The 19,157-nt window shown below is 38.9% G+C and overlaps 2 protein-coding genes across 2 annotated transcripts in view; one reads left to right on the top strand and one right to left on the bottom strand.

Moving 5' to 3' along the window:
* Positions 1-19,157, bottom strand: part of LOC137640077 (3-oxoacyl-[acyl-carrier-protein] reductase FabG-like) — a 250,996-nt gene that overhangs the window by 95,283 nt on the left and 136,556 nt on the right. The window lies entirely within an intron of this gene.
* Positions 12,644-17,970, top strand: LOC137638973 (uncharacterized). Its single transcript, XM_068371306.1, has one exon. It carries the CDS (start codon positions 12,679-12,681, stop codon positions 17,968-17,970), a length of 5,292 nt encoding a protein of 1,763 aa, XP_068227407.1. The 5' UTR covers positions 12,644-12,678.

Genomic DNA, 19,157 nt, shown 5'->3' with positions numbered 1-19,157 from the left:
CAGACAACAAATCCTCTACTTCATTGAACATGCTAACCCGGAATCATTTCCCCATGCTCATGATATACGGTCAATAGCTACCTCCATCAATTACTTCCAGAACATGGACTTTGATGACCTTAAAAAATATACGGGTTGGAAATCTCCTATGGTTTTCAAACGCCACTATCTAAAGAACTTACAGGCCCTTAAATACCCTACGGTTGCAGCGGGGAGTCTTATCTCTCCCCATTAATCTCTGATTATTCCTTTATTCCATCTCTTCTCTCCTCCCTCCTACACGCCACTCACACCACGTCGCCACTCTCCTGGGTGGTTCGTTAGCCCTAAGTTATTTACCATGTTTAATTCCTATGATTTAACTGTTATTGTATTTACCATTCCTTTAATGTTTAGATATGCTTAGACATGTAAGATTGATACCTTTTGCGACTAGACACTCAGATGATTCCTTGGCTTCATAATTATTTTAGCCTTACGTCCCCTATGTCTTTTGGCTAGTTTGTAATTTTATGTTTACTTACAGTATTATATTATTGGCTTACATGGTGTTTGTATTCTCCTTATTATGTTATTAATGTATTGGGCTTGGAAGGCATTCTCTGGTACATTTTCACCAGCCGTCACAGGTCGCCCCAGAAAAAGGATTTTGACGAAGGAAAAATCTATTTCTGGGAAGAGACCTGTGACGCCCGGTGAAACCCTTCCCGGTTGTTTTGTACGGACCCAACCCCTTTTTTCTTTGCCAAGCCATATGTTCTTGCAGAAGGATGACCTGGAGGGCGCGCGTGGTAGGTGTCGGTGGGGTAGTCCAACTGTGTTCTCTAGGGCCTGTCATGGCCCTCCCCTTTGATGAAGGGATTATCTAAATGGAAGACAGCCTGTGAATAGTGGTTTTCACACGCCCCTGTTGTATACACGACACCCACAAGGTGATCGCGCGAGGGTAGTAACCTCTGCATTCCATACTTTTATCTTTCTCTAGTATATTTGGAAGATTTATATTAGAAAAGTGTAAAGAAGGACTTCTTTCACCGGGCGTCACAGGTCTCTTCCCAGAAATAAATTTTTCCTTCGTCAAAATCCCTTAATAAATGTTCTGCCAAAATCCCTGACATCAGGGTTGACACCGCAAGATCCAGAGGGAGAGGGGAAGGATGGGTTTCCTGTGTCCTATCATCCTTTTTCAGCACGAAAAACGGTGCAGGAATCAAGCGAGAGGACTTTCCCGCTATCAAAGACTCCCTCTCCCCAGAAACTTGTTGGGCTTTCACCTTATCTAGCGCTTCCTTGGGAAGGATCAACCAAGGAAGCTCTAAATGAGGCCTAGAACCGCCAGGGGCCAGGCAGAGAAAGTCGATAGCCACCTTTCTGCCCTTGGGAGGAGGTGAAAGGGCTTCTCCCGATTCTTTAACCCTCGGGATACACTGAAAGGATTGGAGGAAGGTCGAGTTCGACTCCCCCTCCTCAGTGTCCGGAGGGTTAGGTCCGGCTAGTTGCAGTAAAACCACTTCAGATTCTTCTGAGTTGTAGTCAGGGTCATTCCTCTTGGTAATCCTCCCAGATCAATGCCGAGAGGGGTCGGAGTCAACTACAATATCCCTCCTCACCACTCTATTGGATGACTGAAAAGGATTAGAAATGAAGGAGTCTTTACTGGAATCCTTTGACTGGGAAACGGGGATTCCTTTCAGAATTCTAGGATCCATAGGGCCAGATGCTTTAGGGAGCGTATTCCATTTTTTACTCTCCTTACGTCGGGAAGCAGCTGCCAAGAGAAGTGATTTGAAGTGATTTGTTACCTTCATCCTTACTGGACCTTTTGAGAGGAGGAAAGCCTATAATTCTCCACCAGAGTTATCTCTCACAGAGACAGAGACCCACTGTGGGATCTTACAAAGTTGTCTCCTCTAGGTGGAATAACCTGGACCTTAACTCCTGTTGCAGCTCCTGGAATGCTGGTTGATGTGGACGAAATGTTAATCCCCGTACTCTGGATCCGGCCTGGATGATCTGGGTTCTGGTCCTTAGAATGCAATAGCAGAATGTCATCTGACTTGCTTAGAAGGTTCATTTCCAGATGGAGAACCTTTATGTCTATTACTTTATTCAGAAAGTGAGAGATCTAAAGATTATCCACTGGACAAGTTCCCGGAACGTTCTGAAATCTGCTTCACTAAAGAAAGTTTAGAATGATCAGATGATGTATGCACACATCCTGGTGACATGCATGTAGCGCGGTCTGATAAAAATTTCAAATACCTCTTCGGGTCAGGATTAGTATCATGGTAAAGATCAATGTGTCTGATGCTCCTATGTGAGGACTGCCTAGGCCGTTATGGAGAAGCGTGTCCAGGGCGTTCAGAAATGACGTGCTTACAGAGATCAAGTGCGACACACCGAACTTGTTCTGGGGTGACTTGTCTTGTGCATCTAAGAGAGGAGCACTAGCTTGCTCAGAGGTGGAGTGTCTAGAGAGCTCTGGGGTGAACCATCTTGTGCGCTCATGGAAATACGTCTTGCTATTTCAGGAAAAAAGCGTCTTACGCGTTATGGGGTAACTCATCTAGCGGGTTCTGGGGCTGTATGCTTTCCATGATCTCTGGATGCACGCGCAGAACTCTCAGGGAGGTACGTTCAGAAGTTCGTCTTGCAGAAGAGCTGAAACGTGTCTGCAAGATGATCACTCATCAGACAAAACGCATCAGGATGAGGTGCGCTAGTGTGAAGCAGGTTGGGGTTAGATGCCTCCAGAAGCGGAACTCGCTGGTCGATTCTAGAGGTTGAGACATTTCGAGAAGAGATGCGCATATACATAGAGCCTACAGGAGAAGCTTGTCTGGAAGATGCGTGTCCAAAGGTGGCGTGTAAGATTGAAGCACATTGGGGTGAGGCACATCCAGGAGTGGAACTTGTCGGAGATGCGCATCTGGAAGAGCAGCACAGAGGTGAGGGATGTCTGGAAGAAGTGCTGGAAGTTCGCCTGGAAGATGATCGCCTATAGTGTGAGGCACACTGGGGTGAGGCACATTCAAACTGTACCCAGTTTCCCAAAATCAATTGCTAAATGAAAAATATAAGGTTATTTCAATTCATTTTCAAGAAACTTCATTGACGCCAACATAGCTTAACATAATCGCTCTGGTCAAAGTTTACACTCCAAAAATTTTTTCCAAAATTATTTTGTTATTTTCTTAAAACATATTTACATCTCAAAGGGTGTCAAATCTTATTAATAACCATCAAGTATTAACAAAGACACAGTATGCATATGTATATATTTTCAGGACATTTTCAGGTCAATTTTCAAGTCTTTAGCATTTTGTCTCTAAATCTATTTGCAATACTGTATATGGGAAAATCATCTTGAGAAATATGATAGGTGTGGAAGAGATCAGCATCGGAGGAGTCAATATAAATAGCATTAGTTATGCAGACGACACTGTGATCATTGCTGACACTGACGAAAAATTACGACTTCTGAATACAGTGAACAGAGAGAGTGAATTAATGGGACTAAGAATAAATGTGAGAAAAACTGAAGTGTTAATGGCATCAAAGACCAACACAACCCCTGATATGCAACAAAACAATAAACAATGAAAGACTAAAGTAACCAAACAATTTTGGGTAAAATTAAAGATCTGGCCAGATCAACATTTTCTGGTAAATGATTTTCCTGTAGTAAATAACATGCTCCGTCTGGGAAAACCGTGTATATATATGGAAGAAAAGGTTTGCTTTACCATTATTTACCGTTTTCCAAGTAAATTTTTCCCACCCTATACCCCCGGTTCCACTGGGCGTCCCCCGTTATCGGCTGATATATTAGGGTATATCTCAATAATTGTTTATTAACCCCAAAAATAAATGTAAAGTATTTTCAAATAAAACGTGAGTTTTCCTATAGGAAAAACATTATCTTCATTAGAAAATGGTGTTCCAGCTGGAATTATAATAAAACCCAATTTTATTTACCTGGGTAGTGTGGCGACTCAAGATGTGGAGTAAAACGAGTAATAGGAGAATCCTGCTAGCCAAAAATGCCTTCAAATACATGAAAAATCAACTAATAAATAATCAAGTTGGTGCGCAAACAAAAATTGGAGCTTTAACAAAATATGTATGGTATACCCTTATGAAGGGATCAGAGAGCTAGACAATAGCAAGAGAGCTGGGAATGTAGCAGAGATGTGGCCGTTCAGAATATCTTGGAGGGACAAAGTAACAAATGAGGAGATATTGGCAAGACTTGTTGGAGTGCAGAGAGCAATGGTAAAGGAAATAAGAAAGAGACAACCCAGTTTTGTTGGGCACATCATAAGAAGAGAGAAAATAGAGCACTTGTGTCTCACTGGGAGGATAGAGGGGAGGAGATCAAGAGGGAGGCAGAGATCAAAGTACATGGACAGTATTGTGGTAGGTATGAAGGGTAATTATACCCCAAATCACGTGGTACAAAGGGCTAGAGGCAGGGAGAGGTGGAGGCAAACACCAATGTCCAGGACGGTAGACAAAGCACTCCAGTAGTAGTAATAGGGTTACTACACCCCCCCCCCCTACCCATATCAGATGAACATGGAAGGATATTTTACTGATTAAATTTTTCAATAAAAAAAACATAAATGCTTTTCATTTCCCTATGAGCTGTAGGGTGTTTTTTAAGCACCTATAAAATACATCTCCACAAGGTGTAACAATCCTATAATCACATAATCCTCTCATTCTCTTCCTACCTAACTGTTCAACTTGACCAAATTTGTCAATGTTTAAATGTTGACTTCCATCTTGTAAATCCTTTGTTTTAGTTATTCCCAAATAAATATCTAATTCAGTGGTCCAGTGCATCTTCACATCTACAACAACAACAACAACAACAACAACAACAACAACAACAACAACAATAACAATAATAATAATAATAATAATAATAATAATAATAATAATAATAATAATAATAATAATAATAAAAGGCTTTATCACTTGATGACGGGAAACAGCTAAAAGCATAATGTTTTCTATCTAGCACCTCTAAGAATGGTCATTCATTATCATCAATAGCCAAGCTTATTATCCTGCATCCAAATCTAATCAAATGCTTGGTTCTCATTTCACTGCTTAGGATCAGGAAAATTAACATGATTAAAATTATATCAAGTCTCATTATCATTATTCACAACTAACTATACTGGCAAAGGTTGACTTTCATTGTTCATCTTTTTAAAGGATAAGTTTATTACTTCATCAAGTAAATTCCAATGTTTCTAAATTTAATGAAAAAAAAAACTTTCCATACAAATATTTGAATTGTAGGCGGTTCTTCAGTAAATACAATTTCTAATAGTTACCCGTACAAATATTAAATATTATTTTCTATGATAATAAACAGTAATTCAGTTTTCTCCCAATAGATGGCAAGGAAGACTTAAGTAGCTCTACAAACAAAATTCAAACGACATACTATAAAAACAATTACGGTTCTCCAGGTATGGTGAAATTAATATTGCCACTAAAAGATGGAAGAAATCAGTGATAAAACACAGTGCTACAACAGTGCCAGCTATGAACTAAAGCCTTTGTTTACTTTGTGCATTGAATACATATCTCGCAACATTTTCATGGTGGAATCTCTTCAGGATTTTCCTGACATTATCGGAGAAGAAATCTATAAATACTGTCATGATACTGACTGTTTTTCTGAGAACAACCGAGAAACTGAGCATGCAATAAGGCTATTTGTGAATGCTTATGGTAATGATTTTATACATTCTCTGTCTATTCAAAGCCGAAAGATGATTAGTGAATTTGGTGAATGTGTGTGCATATTGTGTCTTCCAGTGACCAAATTAGACCTTAAAAACTGTCGTCTTGGAAACAATAATGAAATCCTTAAAATTTTTGTGGAAATGAATAATCTTCAAGAACTAAACATTGCTAATAATGACCTGTCAGATGACGGTTTCAGATTTATTCTTGCTAGGCATAAAATGTATAAAACTGGATTCCAAGCTCTAGAACAACTGGACATTTCTGAAAATACTGTCAGTCTAAGAGTTTTAAAATCAATTTTAAGTCTGCCGTCTCTCAAATGCCTAAAAATATCAATAGTTTCTTCGGTTTATACTAGAAATCCCAAACTAAAAAAAGACTGGGATTATATTATAAATCAAAAGGGCTTTACACTGTCAATGGGCAATACAGAAGTGGCAGTAAATATCAGTAATGATGGATGGGGTTCCAACATAATTAAAATATGGGAGAATAAGACTACAGAGTGGGAATTAAAGAGACTGGAGAAACTACAGAAAAGATCAAAAAGTTTTTATAGTAATGCCATGAAAAAAGCAAGACTTGACTTGAAATACAACAGAACTGAATATGATACATATGAAACTTTTACATATATGAAAACTAACAAGGAAAACTTATACTTGGAAAATGAAAATAAAACTAAAAGTGAGTGTGAAAATGAAAAAAACACAACGAAGTGGTTGTAATCAAGGAGCTTTAAGTGAACCAAGTGGTGTAGATCTGGAACTTTTGAGAATGTATAAGAAAAAGTAATGGAGAACCAGTTTCAGTAACTTGTAAGCTGCAATGCAAAATTATAGGTCAAAACCTTTTTAATGATCAAATATGCTAGCCAATAATTTTCTACTGTTCTTCATAAAGTAAAAAAAAAAAGGAAAAAAACTTTTTAATGGCCAAGTATGCTGGCCAATAATTATCTATTGTTCTTCATACAAAACTTTTTAATGGCAAGTATGCTAGCCAATAATATTCTACTGTTTTTTATACAAATCATTTTAATGGCCAAGAATGTTAATCAATAATTTTCTACTGTTCTTCATAAAAAAAAATAATGGCCAAGTATGCTAGCCAATATTCTACTGTTCTTCATAAAAAACTTTAATGAAAAGTATGTTAGCCAATCATTTTCTACTGTTCTTCATAAAAAAAATAATGGCCAAGTATGCTAGCCAATAAATTTTTACTGTTCTTCATAAAAAAAAAACTTTAATGACCAAGTATGTTAGCCAATAATTTTCTAATGTTCTTCAATAAAAAAAAAACTTTTTGATGGCCAAGTATGTCTGCCAATAATTCTCTACTGTTCTTCATATAAAAAACCTTTCTAATAACCAAATATGTTATCCAATAATTTTCTACTATTCTTCATAAAAAAAAAAACTTTTAATGCCCAAATATGTCAGCCAATAATTTTCTACTATTCTTCATAAAAAAAATTTTAATGGCCAAGTATGTTAGCCAGTAATTTTCTACTGTTCTTCATACAAAACTTTTTAATGGCAAAGTATTTTGGTCAATCATTTTCTAATTCTTCATTAAAAAAAAAAAAAAAAAATTAATGGCCAAGTATGTTAGCCAATAATTTTCGACTGTTCTTCATACAAAACTTTTTAATGGCAAAGTATGTTACCCAATAATTTTCTACTGTTCATAAAAAAAATATTTTTAATGACAAAGTATGTTAGCCAATAATTTTCTAATTCTTTATAAAAAAGGAGCTGTTTAATGGCCATGTATGTTAACCAATAATTTTCTACTGTTCTTCATACAAAACTTTTAAATGACCAAGTGTGTTAGCCAATAATTTTCTATTGTTCTTCATAAGCAAGTTTTTTTAATTTCCAAATATGTTAGCCAATAATTTTCTAATTCTTTATAAAAAAGGAGCTGTTTAATGGCCATGTATGTTAACCAATAATTTTCTACTGTTCTTCATACAAAACTTTTAAATGACCAAGTGTGTTAGCCAATAATTTTCTATTGTTCTTCATAAGCAAGATTTTTTAATTGCCAAATATGTTAGCCAATAATTTTCTACTGTTCTTCATATGCTATACTGTGATGACAACAATAAAAGAATATGTAGAAATAAATTTTTCAAAGCCAATTTTGATTTGAGAAAATATTTCAAGTAAAAGTGGTTTAGTGAAAAACAATTTTATCATCATTTCGGGTCCTAAAAGGATCTGCATGATTAAACTGCAAAATATATACAGTACTGCATTACCTCTTTATATAAAAAAAAGTTTCTCATACAATGCAAGCAAAATATAATAAATGATAGTACATGATGCTGTGAGACTTGGTCCTAAATGATCATTAAAATGATCAGATTATTTCAATTGAATTTCAAATTCAGTAAGCCGGTGTCAATGTCCTCTGATGTCAGGAAGCCAGAGAATTCTAAATCAATCAATCAATTCAGAAAGGCCTAACCTTACTTGTGATTATTTTTTAAACTAACGACTGAGGGGTCTTGATGAAGGAAAAACTATTTTTGGGAGGTGCTGCGTGGTTTCCAAGGATTTTCCAGTGAAACTCTAGAACAAGGAATCCAGTACGACATAAACACTTAAATATAGTCTCCCCTGCTCTAGGGCCAGTGTATCAATGTGCAAAGCACAGACTCAGTGTATATAAGGGAGATGCATTGATTCAGGTTCATTAGAACTTGCCTCAGCAATTGAAATTTGTCTGCAAAGAGTGATATCATTATTAGGTTATGCACCTCATAGAAAGGAACCAACACCACAGTTAACTGCCAGCTTACAAGAGCATTAACTAATGCAAAATCTCCATCCACAATCAAAAGTGAACAAATAATTGCCCCACTCACCTGCACAAGGCTAAGGAGCAAGGAGGGTCTGGGACACCACACAACACCTCCTAAAAATAGTTTGCTGTTAAATGTAATACAAACCATCAACAACTAATGGGAGAATGACAATCGGTGTAGCTGAATGGCAGTTAAACTTTAACAAGGTAAACATTGCTGCTTTCCCACTCGACAGGCAGTTCAGCCTTCACTTTTGACTTCAGCCACTGCAGAGTACACATATACAGTACACAACTGCGTTACTTGACTTGGCTATTAAACTAATCAATTTCTTTCTTTTTTTTCATATTGTTTGTGAGTTGTTGTGATGACCACCCCTAAATCAGACATGTGGCTCTGCTCCAGCAAAGAAGGATGAAGATGTAACCAAGATACAAGTAAAACGGAGTTGGATTCTTATGTGCTTTGTGGATTTACAGAGGGCATGACTTTGCAGTCAGACCCCCAGTGAGGAGTGTAGGGAGTGGCCTCCTGTGCAGTGGGTGGAATTCGTGAAGAAGTCCAAGAGGGATGCTTCGGATTCAGAGGGTATGCCCAAGCTGGTGCCAAAGAAACCCTTTAACTCAATCTTCCCTTCTTCAGGAACAAAGCAGGCTGTTTCCCTTGTGGTTTCTTCCAAGGATAAGTCTCCTGAGGAACCCATCGGGGAAAGAGAGACTCCACTCAACCCTCCGGGAGTGGCATGGAGAAGGTGACTGTGTTGTCTTCCCCATGTTAGGGCAATATACCCTCCCCTCTTTTTCAAACATCACCCTCTTTGATTACTGTTGGCAACATTGATAAGAAATTGGATCTTTCTAGATTGTGGTCTTTGCTTGGGATTATTATTATTATTATTACTATTATCATTATTATTATTATTATTATTATTATTATTATTATTATTATTATTATCATTATTATCATCATTATTATTATCACAAGCTAGGGTATAACCCTAGTTGGAAAAGCAAGATGCTATAAGCCCAAGGGTCCCAACTGGAAAAATAGCCCAGTGGGGAAAGGGAATAAGGAAATAATTAAACTACAAGAGAAGAATAAACAATGCAAATGAAATATTTCAAGAACAGTAACAACATTAAATTAGATCCTTCACATATAAACTATAAAAGCATAAAAAAACAAGAGGAAGAGAAATAAGATAGAACAGCATGCCTGAGTGTACCCACAAGCAAGAGAACTCTAATCCAAGACAGTGGAAGGCCATGGTACAGAGGTTATGGCACTGTCCAAGATCAGAGAGCAATTGTTTGATTTTGGAGTGTCCTCATAGAAGAGCTGCTTACCATAGCTAAAGAGTCTCTTCTACCATTACCAAGAGGAAAGTAGCCTTTGGACAATTATATTGCAGTAGTTAACCCCTTGAGAGAAGAAGAATTTTTTGGTAATCTCAGTGTTGTCAAGTACACGATGACAGGGGAGAATGTGGTAAGAACATGGCTGGATTATTCAGTGTACGTGTAGGCAAAGACAAAATGAGGCGTACCCAAAGAGAGGGATCCAATGTAATACTGTCTGGCCAGTCAAAGGACCCAATAACTCTCTAGCGGTATTATCTCGACGGGTAGCTGGTGCCCTGGCCAACCTACTACCACAGACGGAGAAACTTCTCGAGGTGCTGACATCTACTAGAACCAAGAATTCCACTGCTGCTTTCCCAAGTGTTTCTCTTGCAGAGGTAGTTCTTGACGGAAACTGTTCCAGTTGCCGCTTCCCCTGCGTAGGCATAGTCTCCAGTGACGAAACCCTCAGCTTCAGGAAAAAGGAAGTGAAACATCCACGGACCCCTTTGCCTGCTTCTTCCCCTGCTGAGCCTTTGTCTTCTGCTTCTGAAGTGTTACCACAATCTCTAATCGTACGATCATGATCCCCATGTGCACGATCATCACCTACCACTCTGAAGATGATGACGACAAGGTCACTAAAGAACATGCATGGTTTCGTAGGGGGGGAGTAACGCTACACTGAGCCCCAACCTTCTAGAAGAAAGCTCAGTGTCAAGTTCTGACGCACACACAAAAGTTCCGAAGGATCAATATCGCAAGAAACCAAAAAAAAAAACAAATTTTACAAGTCAAGACTCTGATCCCTCTCCTGCTTCGGGATGCTCCCAAGATGCTTTTGTGGCCTCCCCACTGATGACAAAACCTGACAAAAGGAAAGAAACATCAGACAATGCCTCTAGCTCTGCTGATTCTCTGGAATCGCTTGTTCGGAGGAAGGAGGAGAAGCTCCCCCATGATAGATCTCCTCGTGAGAAGCGATCATCACAAGCACGATCACCAAAAATTATTACAACTCGCACGATCACCAAAAACATGATCATAACACACAATCTCCACACGTACCCAACGCACATGCCCTCTTCACGAGAGCAGTCTCCAAGTGTTACCCATGTGACCAACTACCACGAGACCAAGAGTAACATGGCCGGGTATCTCAGTTAGTATCTCGACGAACACGATTGTCTCAATCTCGCTTTCTACGATCAAGGAAACACCAAGTTTCTACATTTTCTCTTCCCAAAGACAAGATGCCTCGTTCTTCCTCCCCTCATTCACCACAAGATTAGAAAAGATGTTTTTCTCCGACGCAATCTCAATCACCACCTTCTCATTCTCCTTGATTGGGTGACAAGCACTCTCAGTCCTCTCGGCCACAAACATATAGAAGATCTCCTTGGTCCGGTGCCCACCCTGTACAAACCAAGGACCATAGTGAGACCACTAGTCTCAGACTCAAGATCACCACTGATAAAGACCACAAGAGATGAGTCTAACAGCATCCTTCTCCCACTAATGAATCTCAGTCCAGTGGTGGCCATATCCCTTCAGAGAAAGCAAAGACTCCTCTTTTTAACAAAAGAACGAGAAGAGAATCTTCCCTCAAAGCCTCAGGGTCATAAACAATGAGACCCAAAAAATCCTCAGAGAGAACATTCTGCTCATCAGGCTTTATCCTCGGTCTAAGACTGATCCATACCATACTCTTGGTGTGAGTGGAAGGATTCTAGGTCCAAAAAGTCTGCAGCCTAAAAGATGAAGACCAAGTATTGTTTGATGCCTCAAAGGTTATCCTAGATTGGAGGACTACTGACCAGGATCAGTGTTAGGCCACATTCAGTTATACACAAAACCAGTTGAGATTCCTTCCTCCCAAGCAGAGTCCTTTGCTGGGAGGAGGAATATGAGAGACCCTTCAGATTTTTTCACTCCTGACCAGGGTCCATTTCCTGCTGAGACAGATAACCTTGAAACGGAATAGACTTTTCCAGTCTTAGCTCTAATTCACGAATCTGGCATTGTGTCATCCAAGCCCACAGAGGGAAGTCTAACTTCATTCTATGGTGAGCCTTCAGTTTGTGGTTCTCTTTTGTTACAAAAAGGTCTATTTAGAGATCTGGAACTAGATCTAAAATCTCCTGAAAAGAACACTGGTCCAAGGTCCATTCCATAAGCAGAACCGACTGTTTGTCTGTAAACAGTAGTGCATACAACCCTATGTTGAGTGAACTCGACAATTGTAATGGTGAGAGAAATGCATTCCTCTCCAGAAGGAACTTCATAATGGGTAGTTTCACTGTGTTGACTTTAGAAAGGTGTTTTCTGCTTATTCACTTGAAAGGAGTTTCCTTATAGTGTGTCTGAAATAGCACTACCATTTTCTTTTATATCTCATGTTCCAATGTTTTTTTTGTTAGTTTCTTGGTTATATATTTAATTCTGTTTCTCTTACTTGAAGTGTATATTGAAGTACAATTAATTTAGTATTTGATATTTACTAGTCATCATATTTATGAGTGTGAATTTTATAACTATTTTGCTTAATGTAAGTCTCATTATGTTTACTGAAGAGTTTAGTTGTTCTAATAAAACCAGAGCTTTTAAGAAAAACATGGTGTTTACTTCTAGCCCAAGGCTCTCCTTTTTCCATACCTTCCTGTATGATGTGGGCTTAAATAATCCCCCACATTTTTGGTGCCCAGACCAGGGAACACTCCCTCTAAGAAAGTAAGTTGTGCAGTGAAGATAATGGAGAAGTTAAAGAAGACTAGGACTACATGTAGAGGGTGGGTGACAAGAGCTTCCAAGGCACTGAGTGACCTTTTGGAGTCTTCCACCACAACTATTAGTCAATTTGAGTATGCTATCAAGGAATACAACCAGAGACTAGCTAAGTTGGATGAAGTCCAAGAAGCATTAGAAATTGAGGTAGCTGAAGAAGAACTAGAACAACTTTTGGATGAAGCCCATGAGTTTAGAACAATAAGTGTGCAGCCTAGGATACAAGCTGAAGACCAGATAAGGAAGTTAGCAGCAGCAGCGTGTCCTGGTTCTAAAGCTGGCAGTATAAGTGGACAGTCCGATATCACCAATGTCAAGTTACCCAAGCTGGAGCTACCGAAGTTTAGTGGTGAAGTGACCCAATGGCAGTCCTTCTGGGATCAATATAATTCCCACATCGATGCAACAGACCTTCCAGTGATTAGTAAGTTCACTTATTTGCTGTTTTTGCTGGAGGGAGATGCCAGGAATGTAGTGAAGGGACTAGCTCATACCAGTGCTAATTACCAGGTTGCCTGCAAACTACTGAAGGAACGCTACCACAAGCCAGAAAGGATTATTTTTGCTCATGTCCAGGCATTGTTAAATGGTGAGGTCAACATTAATGTCAGCGGACCCAAGGGTGTGGCACAGCTGTGGAAATTACGAGATGACATTCTAATACACATCCGCAGTTTGGAGGCGCTAGGCATCACAGGAAAACAATGTGAAGTGTTTCTTACACCTATCATCCTCTCCCGTTTGCCAAGTGAACTGCGGCTAGAGTGGGCCAGGGATGGTGATGGACATGAGAGTGATTTAGATTGGTTATTGACATTCTTAGACAAGGAAATTTCAAGATTAGAAAGGTCTGAAGCTTTTAAGGGAAAGAGTAGTATTGAAGTAAAGAAAATTGAAAATAAGAGTTCTAAAGACAAGGTGTATTCAGCCGCAGCCCTTCATGCTTCGTCCAAGCAAGAAAACACAATGTGCAGCTTCTGTGCCAAGAAGCACAAATCGGAAAACTGTTATGGTGTGCTAGAATTGAGTGGAAAGGAGCGAGGTGAAAAAATAAGAAGTTTAGGCCTATGTTTCAAGTGTTTGAAGAGTGGACACATGTCAAGAGACTGTAAAGCTCGTACAAGGTGTACAAAGTGTAACGGTGCCCATTCTACCTTAATGTGTGGCGTTAGGCTGGAAATGAACCTTAAGAAGGAGGAAAGTGAAGCAAAGGAAGGTGCTATTGGCAGTGACAAGCCTGGCGATGTGGCACTTCTAACAGGGCAAGGTGGTAACTGTACCATTTTACAAACTGCCAAAGTTCAGGTGAGTGGTAGTGATGGTACTGTTGTCACTGCTCAGGTAATGTTTGATAATGGTGCAGACAGGTCTTATATTAGTAGCAAATTTGTGAAGAAGTGTAAACCACAATGGATCACTAGTGCACCTATGCCATACTCTAGTTTTGGTGGTCATAGCAGTGGAAAAAATGAACACAGAAATGTTTATGAGTTAAAGTTGTGGGACTCTGACAAGAAAGTGGTACGTATTATTGCTGCGGAGATTCCCAGAATATGTCAACCCTTGGTTAGGCCTATTGTACCAGATTCAGTGCTTAACTCTTTCTCTCATGTTGTATTAGCTGATGATTACCACCATGATTCTCCCATTGAGATTGATATACTGATTGGTCTAGATTTCTACTGGACACTGATTTCTCCTGTAGATGCCTTCCAAATTAACCATGTCGTAGCCATGAAGTCTCTCTTTGGTTATGTCTTGAGTGGCAGGCTGTATAAAACCAATGACTCTTGTACCTACTCTGTACCACAATTATTGTGTATCTCCTCTGTTTCAGATTCAGATTTGTGTAATTTTTGGGATTTGGAAACTGTAGGGGTTAAGCCTAGGGAATTTGTTGAAAGTTATAGTGAAACCAAAGTTTTCAAAGAATTTGAGAGTACTGTGAAGTTTGTGAATGGTCGCTATGAGGTTGCACTGCCATGGAAGGATGATTCTGCTAAGGAAAGGCTTTTAAATAATGTTGCCATAGCCCATAAAAGGTTAGGTAGGCTAATGGTTAAGTTAGAACACGATAAGGAGCTTAAGAAAGAATATCAAAAAGTGTTTGATAGTTATGAGTCAGATCACATAATAGAAGAGGTACCAAGGCAGGAAATTTCAGGTGTGAATCCTGTGTACTATATGCCTCATCGTCCAGTAGTTAAATTAAGTAGTTCAAGTACTAAGATAAGACCTGTGTTTGATGCCTCTGCCTCTTGTTACAATGGTGTATCATTGAATGACTGTTTGTCCTCAGGCCCATCACTCAACCCTGACTTGGTTGAGGTACTCATTCGTTTTCGTCGTTGGCCCATTGCTGTTACAGCTGATATAAGAAAGGCCTTTTTGCAAATTAGTGTACAAGAGAAAGACAGAGATGTTCATAGATTTTTGTGGCCAAGAGATGATGGTACAATACGGCACATGAGATTCACACGTGTACCCTTTGGTAACACATCGAGCCCATTTCTGTTAAATGCCACAATCAAACATCATTTGGATAAGTATCCCCCAACTAGTGTAGTGCAAGATTTGAAGGCTAACATGTATACAGACAATTGGTTGAGTGGTGCGGATTCTGCTGTAGAAGCAGCTGATAAATTTTGTGAAGCCCGTAGCATTTTAGCTGATGCTAGTATGGACCTTACAAAACTTGTATCAAATAGTTTGCTAATTACTTCTCAGTTATGTGACAAGGTACCCTTTAGAAATTCTGATGAACCCAATACTGTATTAGGCCTGAAGTGGTGTAACTCACTGGACAGTTTCTCCTTTGATGGCATAAACTCAGATTCCTTTGTAGAAGTAGTCTGTACTAAGCGAAGTATCCTTAGTGTGATAGCCAAGATTTTTGACCCTTTAGGGTTAATCAGTCCATATGTTATGTATGGCAAGATACTTTTTCAGGAACTCTGGAAACTGGGTTTGACTTGGGATCAAGAAATGCCATCAGAGTTGAAGCTAAAGTTTCAAAGATGGCTCCTTAGTAGTGAGCATTTTAAGAATTATCAGATAGATAGATGTTATTTTTCACCAAAGGCCTGGGGGAAGCTTAGTCATATGGAACTACATGGGTTTGGTGATGCCTCTGAAAAGGGCTATGGGGCTTGTGTGTACCTGCGAGTGCCTGTGGAGAACGGCTCATACAAGGTGTCATTAGTGTCCTCTAAGTCAAGAGTTGCTCCCATAAAGACAATTACATTGCCGAGGTTAGAACTCATGGGATGTCTTTTGTGTTCACGATTAGTCAACTTTGTGAAGAATACCCTTAACCTAGATAACTGTGTTAGAGTTAGGTGTTGGACAGATTCTACCATTGCTCTGTCATGGATTCAAAGAGATGTTAGTAAGAAGGACCTATTTGTAGCTAATCGGGTAAAGGAAATCCGAGAGTTAACACCTCCCAGTTGCTGGCAACATTGTGTAAGTAAGGACAATCCAGCTGACCTGATAACACGAGGTCTGTTGGCAGACAAGCTTGTGGATAGTACTATGTGGCTCTATGGGCCTAGTATGTTAAAAGAATCCCAATACCAGGAAAGGGAAGGTAACCCAGTTAAGTATAAAGATGAAATAGGCATAGAAAGTACTGCTGTCTGTCTTAATGTACAAGGCATGCCAGACAACCCGTTGATAGATTTAGATCGATACAGTAAATTAAGCAAGGTGTTGAGAGTTACAGCTTATGTCTTAAGATTTATCATAAATTGTAGAAATAGTAATAACAAAGTGGCAGGCCCTCTCATTACTGAAGAGATCGATTTTGCTAAGTTGAAGTTGATTTACTGCATCCAAAGAGAAATGTTTTCTGCAGAAATAAAGGTACTTTTGGGTAAAAAGGCTATCCCTCAATGGTCTAAATTAAGAAATCTTGACCCCTTTCTAGATGATAAAGGCTTAATAAGAATTAGGGGACGTCTTGAGTTTTCTAACTTGGAATATGACACTAAACATCCTGTTATAATTCCAAAGGGTCAATTGGCTAAACTGTTGATCAGATTTCAGCACAGGTTTTTAAAGCATGCAGGTGTGGATACCGTAATTTCATCCCTACGAAATAACTTTTGGATTATAGGAATGAGGAGATTAGCTAAGACAGTAATAAAGGAATGTTTAAGTTGCCGTTGGCATGATTCAAAACCTTGTAGTCAGCCTGTGGCTCCATTACCTAAAGAAAGAGTAAGGGCTTCTCCACCCTTTGATGTAACAGGCTTAGATTATGCAGGCCCCCTCTTTTGTGCTGATTGTCCTAGTAAGAAATTTTATGTATTGTTGTTCACTTGTGGTGTTGTAAGAGCTGTACACCTAGAGCTTACAGAATCTTTATCCTTGCCTGACTGCTTATTGGCTATAAGAAGATTTGTTGCCAGGAGAAGTTTACCTAGTGTTATATATTCAGATAATGCAAAGACTTTTGTAGCTGCTAGGTATGAAGTACAAAGGCTGTATGGCCACTTGGCTCCCAAATGGAACTTTATTGCCCCTCGAGCTCCCTGGTGGGGGGGCTGGTGGGAGAGACTCATTAGGTCAGTTAAGCTTGCCTTGAGAAAGACACTGAATCTGAACTATGTAAGTAAGAGTGAATTAGAAACTATACTAGTAGAAATAGAGTCCTGTATTAATTCCAGACCATTGACCTATGTGAGTGATGAACTTGATTCCATTCATTATCTCACTCCATCACATTTTATCCTAGGAAGAGCCCCACATTGTAAATCCTTAATAAATGTCGAGCCATGTAAGGTGACTTCCAGGGACTTGAATGAAAGAGAAGTTTTAAGAAACAAGAACCTAGAACATTTTTGGAAAATTTGGAGTAACAATTATATAACCAATTTGCCTCAAGTTGTTAAAGGATTCAATAAAAAATGTGATTTGTCTAAGGGTGACCTTGTGTTGATAAAGGAGGATAACCTTCCTAGATTGAAGTGGCCTCTTGGGGTTATTGTAGATGTTTTTAAAGGTAGAGATGGACTTGTAAGAAGTGTAAGGCTCAAAACTAAAAAGGGAGAAATGACTAGACCCATTCAAAGATTGTATAATCTTGAAGTAGGTAGATCTGAAGATTTGATTACTACTGATGCATCCTGTGATGATTTTGAGAGAGATGTATGTGATAATCCTCAAATGCCTATCCATACTGTTAGTGATGAGGATGTATTTCCAAAGTCTAAGTCTGGTAGAGTAATTAAGCCTCCTACTAAGTTAGATTTATAATAGTCACTGTAAGTCATGCAGTTGTGCATGTCAAGCAAAGCTTAATGTGTTTATTTTGTAAAACTACATTACTAATTTTTGTGTGTTTTTCTGCCATGTATAATTTAGATAAGGTCTAAGTTGTGCTCTTTAATAGGTGGCTTCGTCCCCTATTGCCGGGAGGATGTTGACTTTAGAAAGGTGTTTTCTGCTTATTCACTTGAAAGGAGTTTCCTTATAGTGTGTCTGAAATAGCACTACCATTTTCTTTTATATCTCATGTTCCAATGTTTTTTTTGTTAGTTTCTTGGTTATATATTTAATTCTGTTTCTCTTACTTGAAGTGTATATTGAAGTACAATTAATTTAGTATTTGATATTTACTAGTCATCATATTTATGAGTGTGAATTTTATAACTATTTTGCTTAATGTAAGTCTCATTATGTTTACTGAAGAGTTTAGTTGTTCTAATAAAACCAGAGCTTTTAAGAAAAACATGGTGTTTACTTCTAGCCCAAGGCTCTCCTTTTTCCATACCTTCCTGTATGATGTGGGCTTAAATAATCCCCCACACACTGCATTGAGAATTCTTGAGCAGGATCCCCACCTCCTTAGGCAACCAAAGACAGTAACAACTTGGTTTTCTATGAAAACCTTTATACAGAAAGGGATTTCCTTTTTGAAAAGCTGCAAACTGAGGGGACCATTTCCCGAACAGAAAGTTCTCCTCTGAATTACCTCCTCAACCCGACCGGGATGAGTCTGTGTGAAGGATCATGGTAATTGGGGGAGGGACCAACATGGCCAAGCCATTTGATGTCGTCCATGGCCTGAGAATTATTTTGCAACGACTGAGCAAGTGAGCCCGACAGTCCCGAAATCACTTTCGAGCCGAACTACACACCCAATTGAGATCTTTCAACCTGTTCTTTAACACTGTCAACTATCAAGGCAAACTGAAGAAGGCCCCAAATCTTTTTAAGGTTGCCCCTTGTTGGAGAAGCATCTTGAAAGGCAGAATCTAACCTTGCTTAGAATTCTTTGCTGAGACGCTTTTGTTAGGCTTGTGTTGCTTTCTCCATATTCCATTGGAGACCTAGCCACTCAAGTATCCTTCTTGGAATTAGTCTTGATTTTGCAAAGTTAATCAGAAAACCTAGGTCCTGGAAGAACTTGTAATACTTGATTTGTGTATTCAAGGCATAAA

This window comes from Palaemon carinicauda, chromosome 4, assembly GCF_036898095.1.
Source record: "Palaemon carinicauda isolate YSFRI2023 chromosome 4, ASM3689809v2, whole genome shotgun sequence".
NCBI lineage: Eukaryota > Metazoa > Arthropoda > Malacostraca > Decapoda > Palaemonidae > Palaemon > Palaemon carinicauda.
The sequence above is the reverse complement of the archived record's forward strand: the minus strand, read 5'-3'. Positions and strand labels throughout refer to the sequence as shown.